General features: G+C 49.5%; 1 protein-coding gene across 1 annotated transcript in view; it reads right to left on the bottom strand.

Annotated features, from left to right (window-relative positions):
* The window catches only part of LOC121035538 (tubulin-specific chaperone cofactor E-like protein), a 166,852-nt gene that overhangs the window by 35,622 nt on the left and 110,844 nt on the right, over positions 1 to 20,386 (bottom strand). The window contains exons 15-18 of the mRNA XM_040483339.1: positions 15,992 to 16,562; positions 13,443 to 14,035; positions 11,558 to 12,131; positions 5,674 to 6,275 (exon numbers count right to left, since the gene is read on the bottom strand). Of these exons, the coding sequence (XP_040339273.1) occupies positions 5,674 to 6,275; positions 11,558 to 12,131; positions 13,443 to 14,035; positions 15,992 to 16,562 (2,340 nt within the window). The remainder of the gene's footprint in view (positions 1 to 5,673; positions 6,276 to 11,557; positions 12,132 to 13,442; positions 14,036 to 15,991; positions 16,563 to 20,386) is intronic.

Below are 20,386 nucleotides of genomic sequence, written 5' to 3'. Positions count from 1 at the left end.
CGGGGTGAAGCTGGTCTCCACCTCAGACCACGTCCTTGCTGAGCTCTCTCCCCCTGGTGTTTACCTCACTTTCTTAAGAATCCCCATGTCAGGGGCGCCTGGGTGGCGCAGTCGGTTAAGCGTCCGACTTCAGCCAGGTCACGATCTCGCGGTCCAGGAGTTCGAGCCCCGCGTCAGGCTCTGGGCTGATGGCTCAGAGCCTGGAGCCTGTTTCCAATTCTGTGTCTCCCTCTCTCTCTGCCCCTCCCCCGTTCATGCTCTGTCTCTCTCTGTCCCAAAAATAAATAAATGTTGAAAAAAAAATTAAAAAAAAAAAAAAAAAAGAATCCCCATGTCAGACTCTGCCTCTAAGGAACCTGACCCAGCCCAGAAATGACATCCTTCCTCTTGTCCTCCCTCTCTGTGGGGCGATGTTCACCCTTCACCTTGTAGCCCAACTGTCTCCTCTTCTATGAATATTTGTCCAGGCAGAATTCATTCATTCATTTGTCACTGCTGTGTTTCAGGCACTGTGCTAGATGCTGGAATAAAGCCCAGGGCCCTTCCCCTGGTTGCTCACAGGCACGTGGCAGAGATAAGTACCTAAACGGATACTGATAACATCATCCAATAAAAGCAATGATAAAGATAAATAGATGCACAGGCACCAGACTCAGCCTGGGCACAGAATCGGGCATGCCTGCAGAAGACGATGATGTGCACACCTGGCCCTAAAGGAGGACAGTCAGGGAGGAATGAGATGAATACCAGGTGTGGTGGGAAATGAAGACAGGGAGGCGGGGGTGCTGGGCCTGGATCATGGAAGGCCTTGGGTGCAATGTCACACATGGCAGAGGCCATGAGATCACGCCTGACGAAGACCCATTCATTTTGCAGGAGAGAAGTCATTCTGTCTTCTCTTCCCATTCAGTGACCCTAATAAGAGACCTTCAGCGGAACGAGGAGGCCAGAAGTCAGAAGGCACAGTTCAACAGCAAATGGGAGATATGGAAGCAGAGGTGGCTCTCTCCAGGAACCTGGAGAGGGAGGGAGGGGAGAGACTGAGTAGAAGCTGGGGGCGATCAGGGTCAAGGTTTGCTCTAGAATGAACAGGTTTATGGGTTGGAGAGAAGGACCTAGCGCAGGAGGGGGAGGTGATGACAGGCAGGTAGACCCCTGAGAGGGCAAGACAGAGAGGGACAGGGACAGGGGGAGGGGAGAGGATGCCTCCTTCTCTGAACCTGGAAGAGAGGGGGTGAATAGCACGGCACGACAAGTCATTTCAGAGGCCGAGTGCAGGAGGGAGTGGTGCCTGGGGAACACAACTGTCTGTACCAGGAGGCCCGGAGGTGGTGATGTGGGCTCGGTGTAAACACAGAACACAGGTGTGGAAGGTCACTGAGGGAAGCGGAGGCCGATGGGACTCCCACGTGCCTTGAAGACCCACACTGGTAAACAAAGCTGTGCCCCCCCCCCCCAAAGGCTCACCTGTGCCCACTTGCTTTCCCTCCTGAGTTTCCTTGCGTTCTGTATTCTTGGCCACAGGGTGCCAAGCAGGAGGCGATACTTTGGGGGAGGCAATGTAATCGGATTCAAACCAAAGGGCTTACAAATTCCGTCACTGCCCAGGAGCACCCAGAGAAAGGAACCCCCTTCAACTCAGCCGGGCAGGCACGGCTTCTGTCTGCCTCCGAAGCCCCATGAATGCCACCCCCATTGCCAACTTCACCGTCCCCTCTCTCTCTCTGGGTGACTAATGGAGGGAGAGAGGAAGCAGACGGAGAGGAGACACAGGAAGGGAGAGGTTGGGATGGAAGCAGAGCCTGATGGGTGGGCAGGGAGACGCAGAGGAAAAAGAGAACAGGGCTTGGGGGTGAGGTCAGGACATGCGTTTCAAACAGTCAAGCATCGGGAATAAGACCACATACCAGATCTTTGGCAGAGAACTTTCTTTTACACAACTGGCCCCAATTTGTTTGTATGGCCTCTTCGGCTGTCCTGAGGTCCCCTCCTACTGCGCACGTCGCTACCCCTTGGATCTTCACTGATGTTTTCCTTTCCTAGAATACTTCTATCTCATTCTCAGCCTGGTTAACATACTCCTTCAAGGCTCAGCTCTGGGTTACCTCTTCCGGAAAGCCTTCCCTGAAGCCTCCCAGGCTGGCGTAGGCAACCCGTGTGCTCACGACTCTCCACACGACACATTTTTGGAGCACTTTACCTTACATCAACATAACTTGCTAGTGCATCTTTCTTTGCTACTAGACTCTGAGTTCTCTTGGGAAAGAACTCAGAATTTGATTCATTCTCTACCCCTAGAGTTTGGCACAGAATAGGCATCGATAAAAGTCCACCAAACTAAACTGAGCCAGGGGGATGCTCAAAACCTCACCCTTCACTGGTGGCCACAGGATTGCCAATAAGAGATAAAGACACTGGCTGTGAGGGTCCTTGTCCTGGACCATGAAGAACCTGGCTGTGCTGAAGCCTGGGGGCACACGGCAGGGGAGAGGCCGTCTCTGTTGAGCTCTAGCTGTGGATGGCTGAGACGTGGGCTCCTGTATTGCCCCCAGGAGTGGCTCACCTTCTGTTGCCCACCCCCATAACCCCAGCTGGGATACAGATAGCATATTTATTTCTAGCGTCTCTTATCTTAGTGGATTTCCCTGCATCCTTTGATACTGTTTTTTTGTAAGGAAAGGTCAGAGTCATAGAGGGACCCTGTGTCCCAAGGAATCACTTCCATGTCACCTCCATCTCTGAGAGCACCAGCAGTGACCCGGGGCTCTATGCTATGTTTTGCCCAACACTTCACTGCACACTGTCATTGTGATGGCCATTATTCTTTTTTCAGGGAGAGATGGTGACTAATAATAACATCATGGGAAAAACAAATGCAAATCATTGAACAAGCAGATCCCGTAATGCATATTAATAATTCAAAGTAAATACTAAATCTATCCCTCAGGCCCCCAAAGAAAAGAACCTTCAAGCATCCTGAACTTGATCTTCATGTCAGAGATGTGAAAGCTACATACTCTGAGTTCACAGCTTGGACATTCGGGATATCTGGGTGACTTAGAAAGACGGGCCCTGCTGGGCTCCTCCTACCCTGTCCCTCCGCCCATTTAATCGATTCCTCCTTGATGCCCATTACTAATTACCCCTGGTTGTGGGCTGAATTGTGTCCCCCTCCCCCCACCTCCCCCTTCAAAAGATAGGCTGAAGTCTTAATCCCCGGTACCTGTGAATGTGACCTTATTTGGAAATAGGGTCTTTGCAGATGTAATCATGTCAAGATGCGGTCGTACTAAAGGTCGTACACCTTTAGATCAGGGTGGGATCTAAACCCAATGAGTGGTGTCCTCAAAGGGGGAGAGAGACTTGGCACAGAGAAACAGAAGGTGCAGAGAGAGAAGGCCACGTGAAGACGAGGCAGAGAGGGTAGTTCTGGTGCCACAGGCCAAGGATCACCTATAGCTGCCAATAGCTAGGAGCTGATTTTGGGTTCTTAGCCTCCAAAACTGTGAGAGGATAACTTTCTGTTGCTTAGAGCCACCTAGTCTGTGATACTTTGTGATGGCAGCCCCAGGAAATGAATATTCCCTTCCCTTTATGGGGGAAGAAACGAGCTGTGTGGTTCCCATGGCTCTTGCCTTTAGCCATGACCATATCCCATGAGACCAGGGCAGGACATGGGCCTGGAAGGTGAGCTGCCCCATTAGGGCCTTGGTTCTAGAGCAGGAAGCAAGGGAGAGAGACTCCCAGTGAGAGCAAGGAATCAGCTACCATGAATGAGAAGGGGCGGCACAAAAAAAAAAAAAAAAAAAGAGTAAGTGTTCACGAGGCTCCAATGGTGTACGTGTGAAAATAACTGGGTCAGAAAACAGCATGCAAGTCTCAGGAGTCCATATACCTAAATGCTGAAGAGCATGTGACACAAGGCAGAAAAATGCAATTTCATAATACACTGGTTGGGACAACCTACGAGCAAGTTCTATTTTAAAAGAAGAAAATGACCCTACGAGGTAGAACGGTAGAAGAATGTCGAACGTCAAGGAGATAAGGAACCGCCTGAAAGTGTACAAATCTAAGGGTAGAAGTTGATCAGATGAGGAGAAAAGGACAACTAGGATGCAAACCACGTGGACAGAATGACTGATAGGCTTGTTTTGACACATATGATGACGACACGGAGGAGAGGGCTATTACTGCACCGGATGGCTTCATCTACCGGGACATCCGCTGGAAACCTCACGTGGCTAAAGGCGAGGCATCTGATGTACTCCTACCTCACCTCCGTGGCCATTTAATCTCACAGATTGATGAAGAAGTGACTGGCAGCAAAATAAAAGTCCTAGGATCCTTAGAAGAGAAGGGTTACGCCATCTCGTTTATCCACTTGACGAATGTGTGGAGCCGTGACTGGGTGCTGTGTGTTCATTTAACATAAATATGGATTCGGTAGGGCTCCTGCCCCCCGAGAAGGGCCCACGACTAGTACTGAGTGAGTTAGACATGAACATCCCCCTAAATCACAATATGATTCATGCCATCATGGATACAGGAGCCAACTGTTCTGGGAAGCACAGAGGAAAGCAATTGGGGGTTTGGGTATAATATCCAAGGAAGAGAAGAAACATGGGCGCAGTGAGACCTCTGCCTTAGATGCTAAGAAGGCACATTTTCAGATAAATGTGAAAGGGCAGGCAATTAGGAAGCTCAGAAGCCTCTCTTCGTCAGAGAAGGAGGTTAGGGCGATTCTAAGGAAGGAACGAGATCTGGAACGTTGCTTAGGGAACTCTCCAGTAACAGTTCAGAATTTTAAAAGAATGTATACAAGATGGAAAGGAGTCCCCTTAGAGGTAAATGATGCCACAGATCAGTGAGGATGATGGTAAAAGGTGCACACTCCATATCAGCTCCTCCGAAATGCTAAAGTGACGCTGCTGGTGGCTTGTTAGTGCTCCCAGTTGTGCCCAGAGCAGGAGCTGGGAGGAGGAGTGGCTGGGTATGTCGCCGGGTGGTGTCCTCAGGCTGGATGATGAGCACTCAGAGCTCCTCAACCCCCACCTGCCCCGTCCTCATGAAGGGAGTGGAGGCCAGAGAGAGGGAACGGACACCCAAGTGAACAGGGAGATTGTAAGAGAGCCCCTGATGGGTTCCGACCGTGTGCAAGACTCCTGAATTCCCGGATCCTATGGGGGGGGGGGGCAGGCAACGGGGAGACTGGAAGAGGTGGAAGGAGGCCAGAGCAGGGAAATATCATCCTGATCTCAACAAAGGGGAGGAGGTGGATTGGGCAGGAGTAGCACTTACAGACGCCTAACCCGTGCTGGGCATGTGTCCTCCTTTGCAGATGGAGTGACTGCCCAAGGACACACAGCCCTAGCCAAGCTGGGATTCGAATCGAGGTCTGTGCTGTCTCCAGTACACTGTGCTACATTATGAAGGATACCATTTCTGTTCCTAACTTGGTGCCCGTGACTTGGGCAGAATATTTTTCGTTCTGAGGCTCAGTGCCCTCATCTGCAAGATAAAACGACAGAAAATCTCCAGGGCCCCTCTCTGCTCGAACATCCTATGCTTCTCGGATTCTAGGCCAGCCTGATTTCAGCCGCGCAGCCTGGCTCATGGACCCAGGACCCCCATTCTCACATCCCCTTTCCTGGTGTCCAGCCTGTGACTACTCACCAGCACAGTGTGCTTGTAGGCCCTGTGAATCACAATGCTGTAGCCAAACACGGTCACGTCCACCTGCTTGACCCACAGGGCCAGCGACGGGTCCCGGTCCTCGTTCTTGGCTGTGACGACGAACGTGGGGAAGGTGTCTGAGCTCGGCCTGTTTCCCGTGGTGCACAGGATGAGTGGGCAGCTGGTCTGGAAGTCAAAGGGGTAGCCGTCGAAGGTCAAATAGTGGCCGTAGCCCGAGACGATGCAGGAGGCGTCGGTGCGGGGCTGGCAGTAGTACAGGCCGCCCTCCTCCATGCAGAACTCATCATCCCTGCATGGGACGTTCTCACAGTGGACGCTGTTGTCCGAGCCATTGCAATAGCAGAAGATCTGGCAGTCCAGGTCCACCCAGAAGGTCTCGTTGGTGGCAAGCTGGTGCCCCTCGAAGTTGCAGCCGCACTCGCTCCGGGTGACGCACTGGCTGCCTCGCAGGGCATAGCCCTCGTCACACTGACACGCCTCAGAACAGGTGTCCACACAGATGGGGCCCAGCGCCAGGGTCTCACACGTCTCTGTACATGTCACGCACTCCTCGAAATGGCTGTTCTCCGGGCATTCCAGAGCTGAGGGTGGCCAAGGAGGAGACAGGAAAGGGACAGAGGTCAGGGAGAGTGTGTGCACGCTCACTGGATGCATGTGAGTGTGTGCACGCTGCACGTGCACTCTTACTTGCACAGCACAGTGAGCTCGATGAGTGCTGTGTGCTCTGGACTACTGTCATCCTCATTTGGGGTGACCAAAGGCTCAGTGAACGCCTCGTGCACCTGTGCTCCCGGTGCGCTCAGCGCTCCACGTAGAAGATTCTGAGACGTTGAGCCTTAGCGAGCAGTCACTACATGCCAGGCACCGTTGTCGACTGTCTGGTGTGACTTTGCTCAACAACCTGGGAGGGTAAGCAAAGCCTCATCATCCCTATCTTACAAACAACAAACTCAAGTTCAGTGACTTGACTTAATCCAGCCCGTAAGTACCAGAGAGATTCGAATCCAGATCTCCCAATGCCAAGTCCCCTGACTCAAGGACTCTGGAGACTCAGAGACAGCGTCCTGGAAAGAATCAGCACTTTGGGGACCATAGAGACCTGTGGATACCATCTCTGAGGACAATACTTACCTAGTATAGTCATTCTGAGGATTAATGACCTAATATATGAAGTCTATAGTACAGTCTCATTAAATAGTATGCCCTTCCCCTCTTCACACTTCCTTCTATTAGGATACACTTTATGTAGGCATTTTTGCTCTACAGATTGACTCTGTCTTTGTCATTTCTCTGCTCCTCATGCCCTCTGGCCTCTTCTACCTCCTCTGCCCTTGGTCACCCCCTACTTTTTTGCTCACATTCTCTCCCCTGCCTGGATGGACCTCACAAAGCCAAATGCTACCCATCTGTCAAGATTCGTTTCAAACCACACCTCTGTCCGGAAGCCTTCCCTGATAGATCAAGTCTCTGAGTCACAAAGTACAGCACACGAAATGCTAACAGCACGTGCCGCTTACCATCATGGAGTTCTGGGCAACCTTTCCATGTCTTTTTATTTATTTATTTATTTATTTATTTATTTATTTATTTATTTATTTTTTTTTTTATTTTATTTTTTAAGAATTTTTTTTTAATGTTTATTTATTTTTGAAAGAGAGACACAGTGTGATCAGGGGAGGGGAAGAGAGAGAGGGAGATACAGAGTCCGAAGCAGGCTCCAGGCTCTGAGCTGTCAGTACAGAGCCCGACGTGGGGCTCGAACCCATGAGCTATGAGATCGTGACCTGAGCCAAAGTCGGAGGCTTAACCGACTGAGCCACCCAGGCGCCCCTCCATGTCTTTTTATTATTTTAGTCTGTCAGAATTCGACCTGGCCCGGGCATGGATGAATCCAGAGCCAGAAGAAATCTACCTACACGTCTGTGTAGTCTAAAGATCTGTGGAGGTCCCCATCACCACCTGGAAGAATAGGATCTTGCCTTTTTAAAACGTTCTTTAGCTTTTATGCATGCTATCCCTCCTTAATCGTGTTTTACAATCCAAGGACAGAGGGGACACCACAGAGAAATAAATTGCACGGCAATGAAATCTCTGCCCACAAGTACCGACTCCACAGTTCTGCACTATGTACTGAAAGCCAATCCTTTTCCTCTGGGCTAAAGGACCATCACCACTCCCGCTGACTGCGATACCATACGGTTTTGGAGTTGAAGGCTAGTTCAGCACCGATTAAATATGTCTGTATGGAGGGATTTTCACATTTGTCTCTAAATTATGAATGTTATAACATTGACTGCAGGTTTATGGTGATAGCAAATAACATGACTTATTTAAATGGCTCTCACTTTATGACTTATTGTGTTGTCTGAATTTGTCTGAAAGTCTGGAACATACAGACGTGAAGTAATAAAACTTCCCCTGGCCCCTGAAATGCCTCTGTGAAATTATTTAATTGGGCAGCCTGGCTCCGCCGACAAGAAGGCTGGTTAAAAATATCTGAACACAGAAGCAGTGGTTGTCTCTTCCTAGGTCCAAAGAAGATCGTGTTCCTGATTTGCAGCTGTTGCCTGGTCCGATCCCCAGGATTAATGACCCTACGAGATCCTGACCAGATTAACCCCTTAGTACCCAAGTCTTCGTTAATCAAACGTGCATACTCCCATCCTTCTTGCCAGACCCACGTACGCAAGGTCTGGCTGAGGCACGCTGGGGGATGTCTCAAGCATGAGCCCTGACCCTCCACCCGAGGAAAGCATGTTCTCCTGGGCTGCTTCTGTCCACGTGTCTCTCTCTAAAAAAGGCATTTAAAAGAACTTCCTCCAGCTCGGCAGAAAGTCAGAACATGACAGAGGCATGCCAAAAGGACATAGGAGGCAACTCGGAGGGCTCCCACAGGCCAAACCTGGAATAAGTTTAACACCAAGATCATTAACAAGTGTAATAGGAAATATAAATAATTGAAAAAATAGGAATCTATGTGTCCATACTGATAAGATAGATGATTCACATTTAGGCTGCTATGTGTCCATCCATAGCTGAATGGATAAAGAAGTGGTGTGTATATATCTATATCAGTATCTACATCTATATCTGTATCTATATCTACATCTCTTTCGATATATATCCGTATATATATATAAGCATAGATAGATAGATGATAGATAGATAGATAGATAGATAGATAGATACACACAATGGAATATTATTCAACCATAAAAAATAATGAAATCTTACCATTTGCAATGACATGGATGGGTCTACAGGGTGTAATACTGAGTGAAATAAGTCAGTCAGAGAAAAGCAAATACCATATGATCTCACTCATTTGTAAAGAAACAAAACAAATACGGGCACCTGGGTAGTTCAGTTGGCTAAGTGTCTGACTCTTGATTTTGGCTCAGGTCATGATCTTACAGTTCATGAGTTCGAGCCCTGCGTCAAGCTCCAGGCTAACAGTGTGGAGCCTTCTTGGGATTCTCTCTTTCTCCCGCTCTCTGCCTTTCCCCCATTTGCGCGCTCTCTCTCTCTCTCTCAAAATAAATAAATAAAAACTTAAAAAAAGAAACAAAACAAATGAACAAAGAAAAAAAGTCAAACCAAAAAGAAACAGACTATTGAATATAGAGAACAAATTGGTGGTTGCCAAAGGATGGGTGGAGGGAGGGGTGAAATAGATCAAGGGAATTAGAAGTATTCTTATAGTGATGAGCACTGAGAATTGTATAGAGTTGTTGAATCGTACTGTACACCTGAAACGTATAAGAGTGAATGTTAATTATACTTTGATTAAAAAAAAAGGTGACTGAGATAGATAAATGAATGGATGGATGGATGGATATAAATAGATGGCAGGCAGACACACAGAAGAGATGGAAGACTGTTACTTATAGTAGACTGACATCTATTGTTTGGTCAAAGTGGACAGAGTGCTGGAGCTGGAAACCATCAGCTTGTAATCATCATGCTAAAGATTGATACAAGCAAAGGTCATCAATGGGCACTAAATTGAGGAAGGGGATTTTGATATCAGCATACAGTTAGCATTTTGCCCCATTTGCTTTATCAATCTCTCACGCTCATTCTCTCTCTCTCTCTCTCTCTCTCTGCAGGATGCTTGCTCCGTCGTATTAAAGTATCTTCCCACGGGTTGCTCATTAGTTGCAAGAGAAAAAAACACTGTGCCTGCAGAGTGGAGACATTTGACACCTGACCAGGGGACCAATGTGCCCATCACCACTGAGAGGAGGCTGGATGGACACGGCCCCCACATGTGATGTGATACCGTGAGAAAAACACACATCACCTCTGCTGGAGTGTGAGAGGGGACGCACAGCAGAACCAAATCATGAGGAAACATCAGACCCAAATGGAGAGCCATTCTATTTTCAAAGGTGGGAGGTTGTCGTCTTTAAAAATGACAATAGGGGGCGCCTGGGTGGCGCAGTCGGTTAAGCGTCCGACTTCAGCCAGGTCACGATCTCGCGGTCCGTGAGTTCGAGCCCCGCGTCGGGCTCTGGGCTGATGGCTCAGAGCCTGGAGCCTGTTTCCGATTCTGTGTCTCCCTCTCTCTCTGCCCCTCCCCCGTTCATGCTCTGTCTCTCTCTGTCCCAAAAATAAATAAACGTTAAAAAAAATAAATAAATAAAAAATAAAAAATAAAAATAAAAATAAAAATGACAATAGAAGAGAAAAAAGAAAGTCAAGGAACTGTTCCAGATTGAGGGCAACCAAAGAGACGTGACAGCTCTAAACACAACATGTATCCTAGCCTAGATCCATATTGGGGGGAGGGGGATGCCATAAAGGACATTATGAGTCAATTGACAAAATTGAAATATAGATATTAAATGATTATATCAGTGTTAAATGTCCTAAGGTCAGTGAGTATACTGTGGTTCTGTAAATGACAGTCTTTATTCTAAGGAAATACACACTGAAGTATTTAGGGGGGCCAAGGGGTATGATGTTTGTAACTTACTTGCAAATGCAGAGAGAGCGTGTGAGAGAGAATGATAAGGCAATGGGGCAAAATGCTAACTGTAGGTTAATCTGGGTAATGGGCACACAGATATTCTTGCAACTTTTCTGCAACTGTGAAATTATTTCAAAACAAAAAGTTTTGAGAGATAAACAAACTTAGAAAGAGATATAGTGGAAATGAGAAACAGATGTAGACGATGGAATCTTAATGGTGGCATCGGTTTGGGTTTAGGGCTGATCTTTTTGGTGGGAAAGGCATGGGTGCTGAAGTCCAGGTGGGGTTAGTTGTTGCTCCAGGCATGGGTCCTGCCCTCCCAGCCACTCCTCCTGCCTTTCTACATCACTGTTCCCACCGGCCTCCCCCATCGCCTAAGGGGCTATATGTCAGGTCTTCTCAGCAATTATTCTAATTACTGCTAATACTGGCACTGCCCTGCTGAGAGGGGTCAGATACTCTGGGCACAAAGTGAAAAAACCAACGTGGGACTCTTCATAGCCATTGTCAGGCTTGCCCCAGGGAGCGGTGCTAATCTCTACTCCGCGAAAGGCACCCTGACCGATCACTTTCTGTTGAAAGAACGGAGCCCTCCTTTGCCAAGAAAGAAGACACCGATGGAGCCATCACAAAGACTCCCAGTCTTTGATATGACGTGTATCCTCCACTAGATAAAAGCAGGAGTCAATGGGATGGCTAATCCTTCTACAGTGAAGAGATACTGTGCGATTAGAAACAGAAATAAAGGCGAGGAACAGTTTGGTTGGGGGTGATGGGCCTTCCAAAGGACACATCAGATGAGGAGGTTACACACCAGAGTCAGACTGCCCCGGAGCTCAATTCCCCCACCTCCCCGGGGGCCTCCCGCATCAGGTAGCCCCGACTTACGGCAGAAGTCATAGGTCCGCCAGGGGCCCACCTCCACGTCGGCGTTCTTGCACGCGCTTGCGTACCGGGCCACGGAGTCACAGAGCTCCGACTCATTGCCTCCGCTCTGGCACAGACGGAAGAGGCAGGTGCGGTAGTAGGCGGTGACGTTGACCACTCCATGGCACTCGAGGAAGGAGCTGTTGGAGGGGTCATTGATGATGCCACACCTGGAGCGGCTCCGATAAAATTTGAGCAGCTCCGAATCATTGTTGCAGGCCTTCAGCAGGTCCCCACACTCCCCGTTGCAGATCTCCTCGAAGGTCGTCCAGCTTTCCAGGAACACCGCCAGGTTGTCCGTGCACTTGCCGTTGGGGAGACAGAACTCATCGCTGGCGTTTGCATTGAAGAAGCCACACAACCCGCCGGTGCAATTGAAGTAGGTGGTGGACAGCCGGATGTACAGCAGTCCGATGTCTGTGTATTGGACCGTCACAACACCCCTCGACTCTACTGTCGTGCTGTTTTTGTTGCGATAAATTTCCAGCTTCCCCGAAGGATGGAAAAATGGTAATTCTACCTCCTGGCCATTCAGCTGAAAAAAATCAAATCACTCTCATCACTTCCAGATGCGCTCAGAGTACCCACCGTTTCCTAAGCTATGAAATAGAGACACGGTTCTGCCCAGCGACTCACCCTTTGAGAAAATGTCAAGAAGCTGACAGCCTATGGACACCACACAGACAGACGCAAACTGTTTTCTCATGGGCACCTCTGTTTCTTTCTTTCTACCCCTCCGATTCAACACATTTGCTGTTTCTCTGCGTATACGTACGACCCTAGTCCAGCCCCAAACAACAGTGAAATGTGAGTAGACGTGGTCTTGATACACACGTGGCTTTCTCCTTCTGCGTGATGGCTCCTTTTCACTGGTGGCGCCCCTTCTTCCCCACTGTTCTGGCCCCTTCCTTTCCTTCAGATTTGTTCCTGTGCCCTAGCCCCTCAGAGGCATATAGTTATCTAGCTGTCCATCCACCTTATCTACCTTTTACCATTCTTTTAATAAATTAATCTCTGCCAGTGTGTCAGCAGGAACGAAAACAGCTTTTTCAGTCTGTGGAGGTGTGTTTCCTCTTCTTGCACAGCACATGCACCACGCTGACTTCTGTCTTCCAAATTAGACTTCATGTTGGGCTAGGAGCGGGGAGGCCTGCCCTCCCGTCATGCCAGCTCTGCCACCACTCAGCCGTGAGCTCCCCATCCCTCGCTTAGCCCCTGGGGTCTTCATGTGCAAACAAACAGTTGTACTAGATGATTCCTAACGGTCTTTCTTCAACTAATGATGTGGATGCCTAACGACGAATATTTTAGACCGGGTCAGAGGGGCAGGAGGTGCGATGGCAGGTACCCTTTGCCTGACCGCAATGGGTTCCCATCTGCAGGGAGGAGTCGGTATAGTACAAGGTAAAAAGCACAGACTTTGAAGCCAGCCTGCCTGGGCTCACATGTCACTCTATGGCTGTGTGTCCCTGAGGAAGTTACTTAGCCTCTCTGTGCCTCGTTTTTCACGTATGTAAAAGGTAAATGAGGATGAAAACACATCCCCCATAGGTTAGGCGTGACCACTGCTTAGACTAGCGCTTGGCACACGGTAAGCGTCCGGTAAGCATCGGCTGTTACGGAGACCTAGTCCTGCTTTAGCTGTATCTAATTTGAGAGACTCCAGCCTCACTCCATTTCACCCCTGGGGAGACTGATTCCGTGCCGAACGTTAGGCAGCGCTCCCACTTCGGAGCCGTTGCCTTCCTGGAATCCACTCATGGTCAGAGCCAGAAAGGCATACCCGAAGAGTTCCTTCGCTTGGTGAGACGCATCAGAAAAGCCCCAAGGGCAGCCGGAGTCTTACCTTGACTTCCGAAGCCCCAACTCCTCCGATCTTGACCTCCTGGTCAGCCACCAGGATGCGAACGCCTCGCAGCCAAGCAGGCCCCGCATCGGGCTTCTTCTTGTTGATGTCAATTTCCAGATACTCGGGCCGCTCGGGGCAGGTCTTGAGGAGGGTGTAGGAGAATTCGGTGGGGAAGGCGTAGGCCACGCCGTCGAAGGTGTGCAGCACCTGGTTCTGGCTGAGCAGGCACACGGTCTCGCGCTTGGGGAAGCAGCCCTGGTAGCCGTCCTCCACGGCGCACACCTCCCCGCTGCGGCACGTCTTGTTGAAGCAGTAGATGTCCCCGCCCTCCTCGCACAGGCACTGCACCGTGCAGTTGGCCGTGGCCCAGAAGAACTCCCCCATGGTGTAGTAGTGACCGTCGAAGTCGCAGCCGCACTTGTGCAGCGGGACGCACTGGCTGGTGCTGAGGACAAAGCCTTCGTTGCACTCGCAGCCCTCGGTGCAGGGTGTGGCGCAGTTCTGGGAGGCCGTCAGGTCAGAGCAGGTGTCCGGGCAGCTGCTGGTGCACACGGAGTAGTGGCTGAAGCTCGGGCACTGCACCGTGGATACTGACGTAGGGGAGAGGAGAGAGCGTGACAACAGATGAAGGCCCCGGGGTGGTGACCGTGGGGAGCCACCACACACGGGAGCCCCACGGGGAAGGGCGCTCATCGGGCGAGAGACTTTGCGATTGCACCCGTAGAAATCAGCTCGCTGCTTTGTGACAGCTATGGGGCAACGTGATCGAATCGTGAACTTTTGACTCTCGGGCGATCATCTTGACTGAATTACACTTCAAGTGGTGATCCTAACTGGACTACACTGATTACTCAACATCGATTTATTACTGGATATCTACAACCACTCAGATGCTCTAAGATCTTCGGCTGATGGACACAGAAGTCGATCTGAGCTTAAACAGCATAACCTATTCTTAAGAGGAAATGAATCCAACTTGCAGGAGAAAAGAAAAGATGAAAAGGTGGTTGGGGCCATTTGAAAACATGAAATTTCTTACAGGGAGGCACTCAAAATACCTAAGTGAAGACTATAAAAGACGATGAGCGAAGACTATGAAAATGAGTACTCTAGGATCTTAAAAATAAGAAAGAACCTTGGTTATGGGAAAGAATTTGTGTGTCTGCACTGCCAGGAGACTGGGTTGGAGCTAGAGGTCTCCTCAAGGCCCTTCTTGCCTCAGAAGCCTCTGGTTCTCATTTTAAGAACGTGGGAGTCTACATAAATGCTTGAGTCGGGTCGAATCCAAGAGGCAGGGGCTCAAGGGACTGCTAAACTAGCTGTCTGAATTAACTGGAATTCATAGCACTAACATGAGAGAGAGGGGGTGGGCAATGTGGAAGATAGGACCACTAGGGGAAAAAGTAGCCATTACAGGCAATTTGCTTAGGTAATTTGGATGTTCTTAGATTATACAAGGATCAAAAAAAAAAAATCCATAATCAATCTCAACTTGAGTACGCTCCTGGCATACTTAGAGGCTGGTCAGTCACACAACAAGCAATAAGAAAACACGGTCTCTTCGTAGTTGGATCAATTCTCTGAGAATTGAACCTGATACACGATTTTGTGAATCCAACATGTACTGAGGGGGAAGAAAAATCTCCCTTTGGTCTCGGAACTGAAAGAAACTTTGAAACCTTCTCATCTGCGTGGGAATCTAAAATGCACGGACATAATGTTCTGTATACCCATGTGGAAAAACCAAGGGCCAGGAGAGAAACAGAATTCCAAGAAGCTGAGTTGTTTTTACTTGTTTGCTTGCTTGCTTGTTTTAAAAGTTTATGTAATTACGAAAAGAGAGGTTTAAGTGGGATAGAAGGAGAAAAACGAGACAACTAAGTCGTACAAAATGCTTCATGCGGAAAGGTAATTCAAAAGAAGCTGAATTTCCCCACTCTGTTAGGGCTTTCTCCTAACCACCCAGCGCTTCTGAAAAAGGGCCTTCTTTCCTGATGTTCTGTGCTCCCTGGCTGCAGCCCTTTTCCCATTGGCACCAGTGGGTCAGCGAAAACATGGCAGAGCAAGAGACACAGAACCTAGAGGGACGGAAGGCGGAGAGGAGTCAAAGAACAGTTGCTGTTGGTTCCACTTGGGAGGTGAATTTCCCCCAAAGCTGGTTACGATTACTCAGACCAGTGTCTGTGTTTGCTCAATGGCCACAAATACAGCCACCTTCCCTCTGAACACCCACCTCCCTGCTCAACTCAGGGATAGCCGTCCCTGGGACAGGGCCTTCCTCGCGTCAAGCATTTCCTGCCACTCACTCCCTGTTTCTGGACCATTTGTGCTCAAATGGTTTTCTTGTTTTCTGGCTACGGTATTGGGTGGGCAGGAAAAGGAAAGATCCTTTTTGCTGTTCATTCTTCATAACGTGTGGCTATGTTAACCTCACCCTCACTCTTGGGCAATTTGTCTTAACAAGGAGAGTTTTGAGGAGCCCGGAAACCCTCTCCCTGGCCCCCTGCGCGAGCACGCCCTTCCATTTGGATGGGATGCCAGCTTACCACACCCAGTCTGGACCCGCCAGTCTCCGATTGGAATGCCGAGGGCCTGGCACACGAGCGCGTAGGCCTGGATGGCTTGACAGAGGAGTGTCCCATTGTCCCTCACGCTGCACAGGTCATACACACAGCTGTGCACAAAGGCTGTGGGGTCCACGACGGTGCCACACTCCCACAGGGGGCCGTCCGTCTTGTTGAGGAAGCCGCAGTAGTCCGAACCAAAGAAGAGGGCTTCTGTGGCTGTGTCACACAGAGTGCAGTTGTCCACGCAGCCCGAGTCGCACTTCCAGTCGGCATGGTAGACCCGCCAGCTCTCTCCGAGATCCAGGACAGACATGGCCGGCCTGCCGTCAGGGCGGAGGAAGTCATCCAGCGGGTTTTTATTGTAGTTCCCACAGAGCCCACACGTGGAGTTTATGTAGGAGCCTGGGATGGAAATGGAGGCGTAGTGCTGGCCATCAAACGTCACTAAGAGCCCAAAATCCGTTTCCACGGCAGTTGACATGCCACTCTGGTAGATTTTCACCGCCCCCAAGTCTAAGGTGACCGGCAAGGAAGTCACTAGGTCATTAACCTGCCAACAACAGTAACAATAAAAGGCAGGTGAGCAGGCGCCAGGGCAATGGGTCCCGCGGAGGTCGGGAAAGGGAGGCCAAAGCACTCTCCAGAGAGAATGGTCCCCCCCCCCCCCCGGATGGCCTAGGCTCCAGTAAGCTTGACTTCTGTTAAGGCAGAGGCCTGGGGGAAGCCACAAAAGCAGGGTGGCGCGGGCCAGCCAAGCACTGTGCATTTGAGACATGACAGGCATTACCACTACTGCCCTAGAGTCCTCTGGGGACCAGATGGTTGTCAACCCTTCCTGGCTGGCTCTAGGGCTGGCTTCAAGTCTCTTGGCGAAAGACTAGTGATGCTGTTCTCCTTTTCACTCGTCTAAATTTATTCTTTAAGGCTCCACTGAAGTCACATCTTTTTCATGACCTCGTCACTGCCTATAGCACTCCCTGATCCCTCCTTCCAGCTGAAATGTGTGCCATGCTGCCCTGGTATTATTCTCTGAGTGCATCACCCTGTCACCTCCCGGTACCAGGACTATGTCATGTAATCATTCAGCAACACGAACAAACGTGAACACCTACTGTGTACCAAGCGCTATGTTAGGTGCTAAGGAATAAAGAATAAAGAAAATAATTGTCCCCACCCCTCATGGAGGTCCCGGTCTACTGAGAAAGAGAGACACAAATAGATATTTATAATACACTATTTTAAATACGCATTAATGGATCATACAATGGGAGGATAGCAAGTGACCGCTATATCCAGCCTGGGGGGGGGGGTCACACAAGACTTTTTGCAGGCAGTAAGTCTGCCCTGGGTCTTTGAAGATGAACAGAAGTAGACAAAGGAAGACTGGGCTCAGGGAATTCTAGGACAAGAGAGTAAAGGCGGGTGGTTAGGAACAGCTACGTGAATACGGGGTTGCCCATTGGGCGGGGTGGCCAGAAACGAAGCTGGAGACACGAGCAAGGTCCACGGTCCATTTAGTCAACACATGGCAATTGAGGCCTCTCTGTGTGCCATGCACTGTTCTAAGAGTTGGGGATTCGCTTTGAGTGAAATGGACACAAATCTCTGCCCCACGGAACTTATATTTTAGTTGAGGAGACCGAAACCAAACAAAATAAACAAGTAAAATATATAGGTATGCCAGGTTGAGCAATTATGCAGAAAAACAGAGCAAGGAATGGGGATCACAAGTGCCGGGGAAGAGGGTTTTTAACTTGAAATAGGATGGTCAGGGAAGGGGATATTTGAGATGAGGAAGCAAGCCAGGAGCTTATCTGGGGTGACAGTGGATCACGCAGAGGTGACAGCCAGGCCCAAAGGTGGCGTGTGCCTGGGTGCTCCCGGCACGACTGGAGCAGAGACAGCAAGGAGAGGGCAGTGGCAGATGATGCCAGAGAGATAAGGGCAGCCAGAACAGGTAGACCTTTGTCGGCTATTGTAAAGCCTTTGGCCTTGACTCCGAGCAAGATGGAGAGCCGAGAGTGTGTCTAGGGCAAAGGATGGACGTGATCGGACTTCCATCTTAAAAGAATTCCTCTGGCTTTCGTGTTGGGTGCAGACCCTGGAGGGCCTTTTAAGCCATGTTTTAAACAAAACAAATTCCATAAAAGCAAAAACAACTTGGATTTCTATGCTGCAGAGAAAGCCCCAAAAGGTTTTAAGTAAGGGAATGACATAGTCAGATTTGCATTTCAGAAAGCCCACTCTGGCCAGCAGGTCAAGATTAGAAGCAGAGAAACCAGACAGGAAACTGATGCAAAAATCCAGGGGCGATGGAGCATGAGGGCCTAAACTACATACAGACGTGAGAGAGTGGGACAAGCTCATGGAGTCTGCTCGGTAGGACCTCGTGGGTTTTTTTGCAGCGGGGAGCAAGAAATGGGGAACGGTCAAGGGCGAGTCTCAAGCATCTGGCTCACGTGAGTGGTGGCTTGAGAAGCCTCCAACAAAGAGGGCTCATTTTCTTCTTTTTCACATTTAACACGCCCAGCACCTGTAGACATCACGTTTATAGTCTGGGATGGGAAGGTTATCCTACGTCAGTCCTAGATGGGACACACTGTGAGTGCACAGTCAATACACTGGAACTATATCGATTTCGGGCACACGGGAAGGAAAAGGGTCTTTACGGCCACCATTGTAGCTACTTCCTCAGTCTTCCAGGAAGTGAGGCAGTAGCCTATCTAAGCATCTCTCCAAGATTTACCATCGCAGATGTCTTGTGCCATGGCCTGCCTCTAGGGGGGGGGGGGAACCAAAAAAATAGGCTTGAGAAATAAGCTATCCTACAGAGAGCTACAAGTAGAGAGAAAAACCTAGGAATTGATCGATCTATCCTTATCTCCTAGGTAGCAGTTTAGCCGACAAGGGTGAGAAAAGCCACGTTATAAGGAAGGTCAGCTAGCAAGAGCCCTGGATGACCATCATGTACTGTCCATGCTGAGACGGAGAATGAACTCTTCTCCGAGGTTAGTATAACTGTAAGTTCCAGGTATGCCCACTGACCAATGCTGGCAATGGCCAATGTCACCTGCCAGCCATATAAGCTCTGAGCCTCAATTTCCTCAATGGCCTCCTCCACTCTCTCTCAAGCTCCTGCTAACAAAGGGCAGTCTTCTGTGTCTCGAAGCAAAAGCCATGGGGTGAACCGTCTCTGGATATTACAACAGTCCCCCCGGTTCCTCTGCATCAGATCTTGATCCACTTAGACTGACATAAGCCCTAGGCTGACCACGGGCACCACCATTTCCCAGTTTCTACCCTTCTCCCTGGTGTAAGTGTTCATTGCAACCCCGTTCATTCCCAACAGAAAACATGTCTCCCTTTAAACCACCGATTAGAGAGATACTGCGTTTGTCCCCTACAGTGCTCTGAGAAGGAGCTCTTGGGTGATTTCTTCTTTCATCCCGCCGGCCTCAACTCTTGACTAGCCAAGGTAACTGGACCTCTTCTCATCACTTCCCTTCTTCTCCCTGTATTCTAGCCACTTTCCTCTCTGATACTGTCTCTCCTAGGATGTGGGTACTGGGTGGGAGGGCGGGGTGAGGAGAGGAACTAGAATTGTAGAAGCATAGGTCTTAGAACTAAAAGGGATTTGGGTGGCAGTGGAAATGTGGGAAACAGCATGTATGAGGTGCCCACTGTGTGCCAGGCTGTGTACTAGATGTCACACGCGGCTGTTCTATTTCATCCCCGGGACAAACTCAGAAGGACCTTATCATCTTCCCCTTTTGCAGATGAGGAAACTGAGGTTCAGAGCTTGCACGGCTGGGAGGTGACAGGGCCTGACTCTCATGAGCTGGGCTCCAAAGCCACTGCTTTTTGCTGCCTTTATCCCAGTGCTAAGGAGAGGTAGCCATACTGCGGCCATAGAGCCCTGCCTCCTAGACACTATCACCCCATTTTATAGATGGAAAAAAAGAAGCCCAAAGCACACTCAGCCGCCAGTGATCACACAGGGATTGTGCGGATCTGACCCCAGAGTCTGAGTTCTTCCTCCCCATATGCTATTTGGCCTTGAAGCCCTTTTCAATGGGGCACCCTAACCTACCTGAGTTTATTTGGGGGAGAAATATGAAAACTGATAAGTATTAGCTAGAAGGAGACATTTATTATATTATGGATGTTAGTTGGCTGTCTTTAGCCCCCATTAGCATATGTAATCCTAAATTGTTTGCTTTGTTATTTGCAAACAATCCAAAGAGGGGGAAATCCATATACAGGAACCAGTCCCCAGCATATGGAGAAAGGGGATCTATATGTTGCAAGAACAGATCTTGCTGGCCATTCCGGCCAGGCTGAGTGTGTCTGGAGAAGTCAGCTGCCTCACAGGCA

The sequence above is a fragment of the Herpailurus yagouaroundi genome, unplaced genomic scaffold, assembly GCF_014898765.1.
Source record: "Herpailurus yagouaroundi ecotype Mexico unplaced genomic scaffold, PumYag 161, whole genome shotgun sequence".
NCBI lineage: Eukaryota > Metazoa > Chordata > Mammalia > Carnivora > Felidae > Herpailurus > Herpailurus yagouaroundi.
The sequence above is the reverse complement of the archived record's forward strand: the minus strand, read 5'-3'. Positions and strand labels throughout refer to the sequence as shown.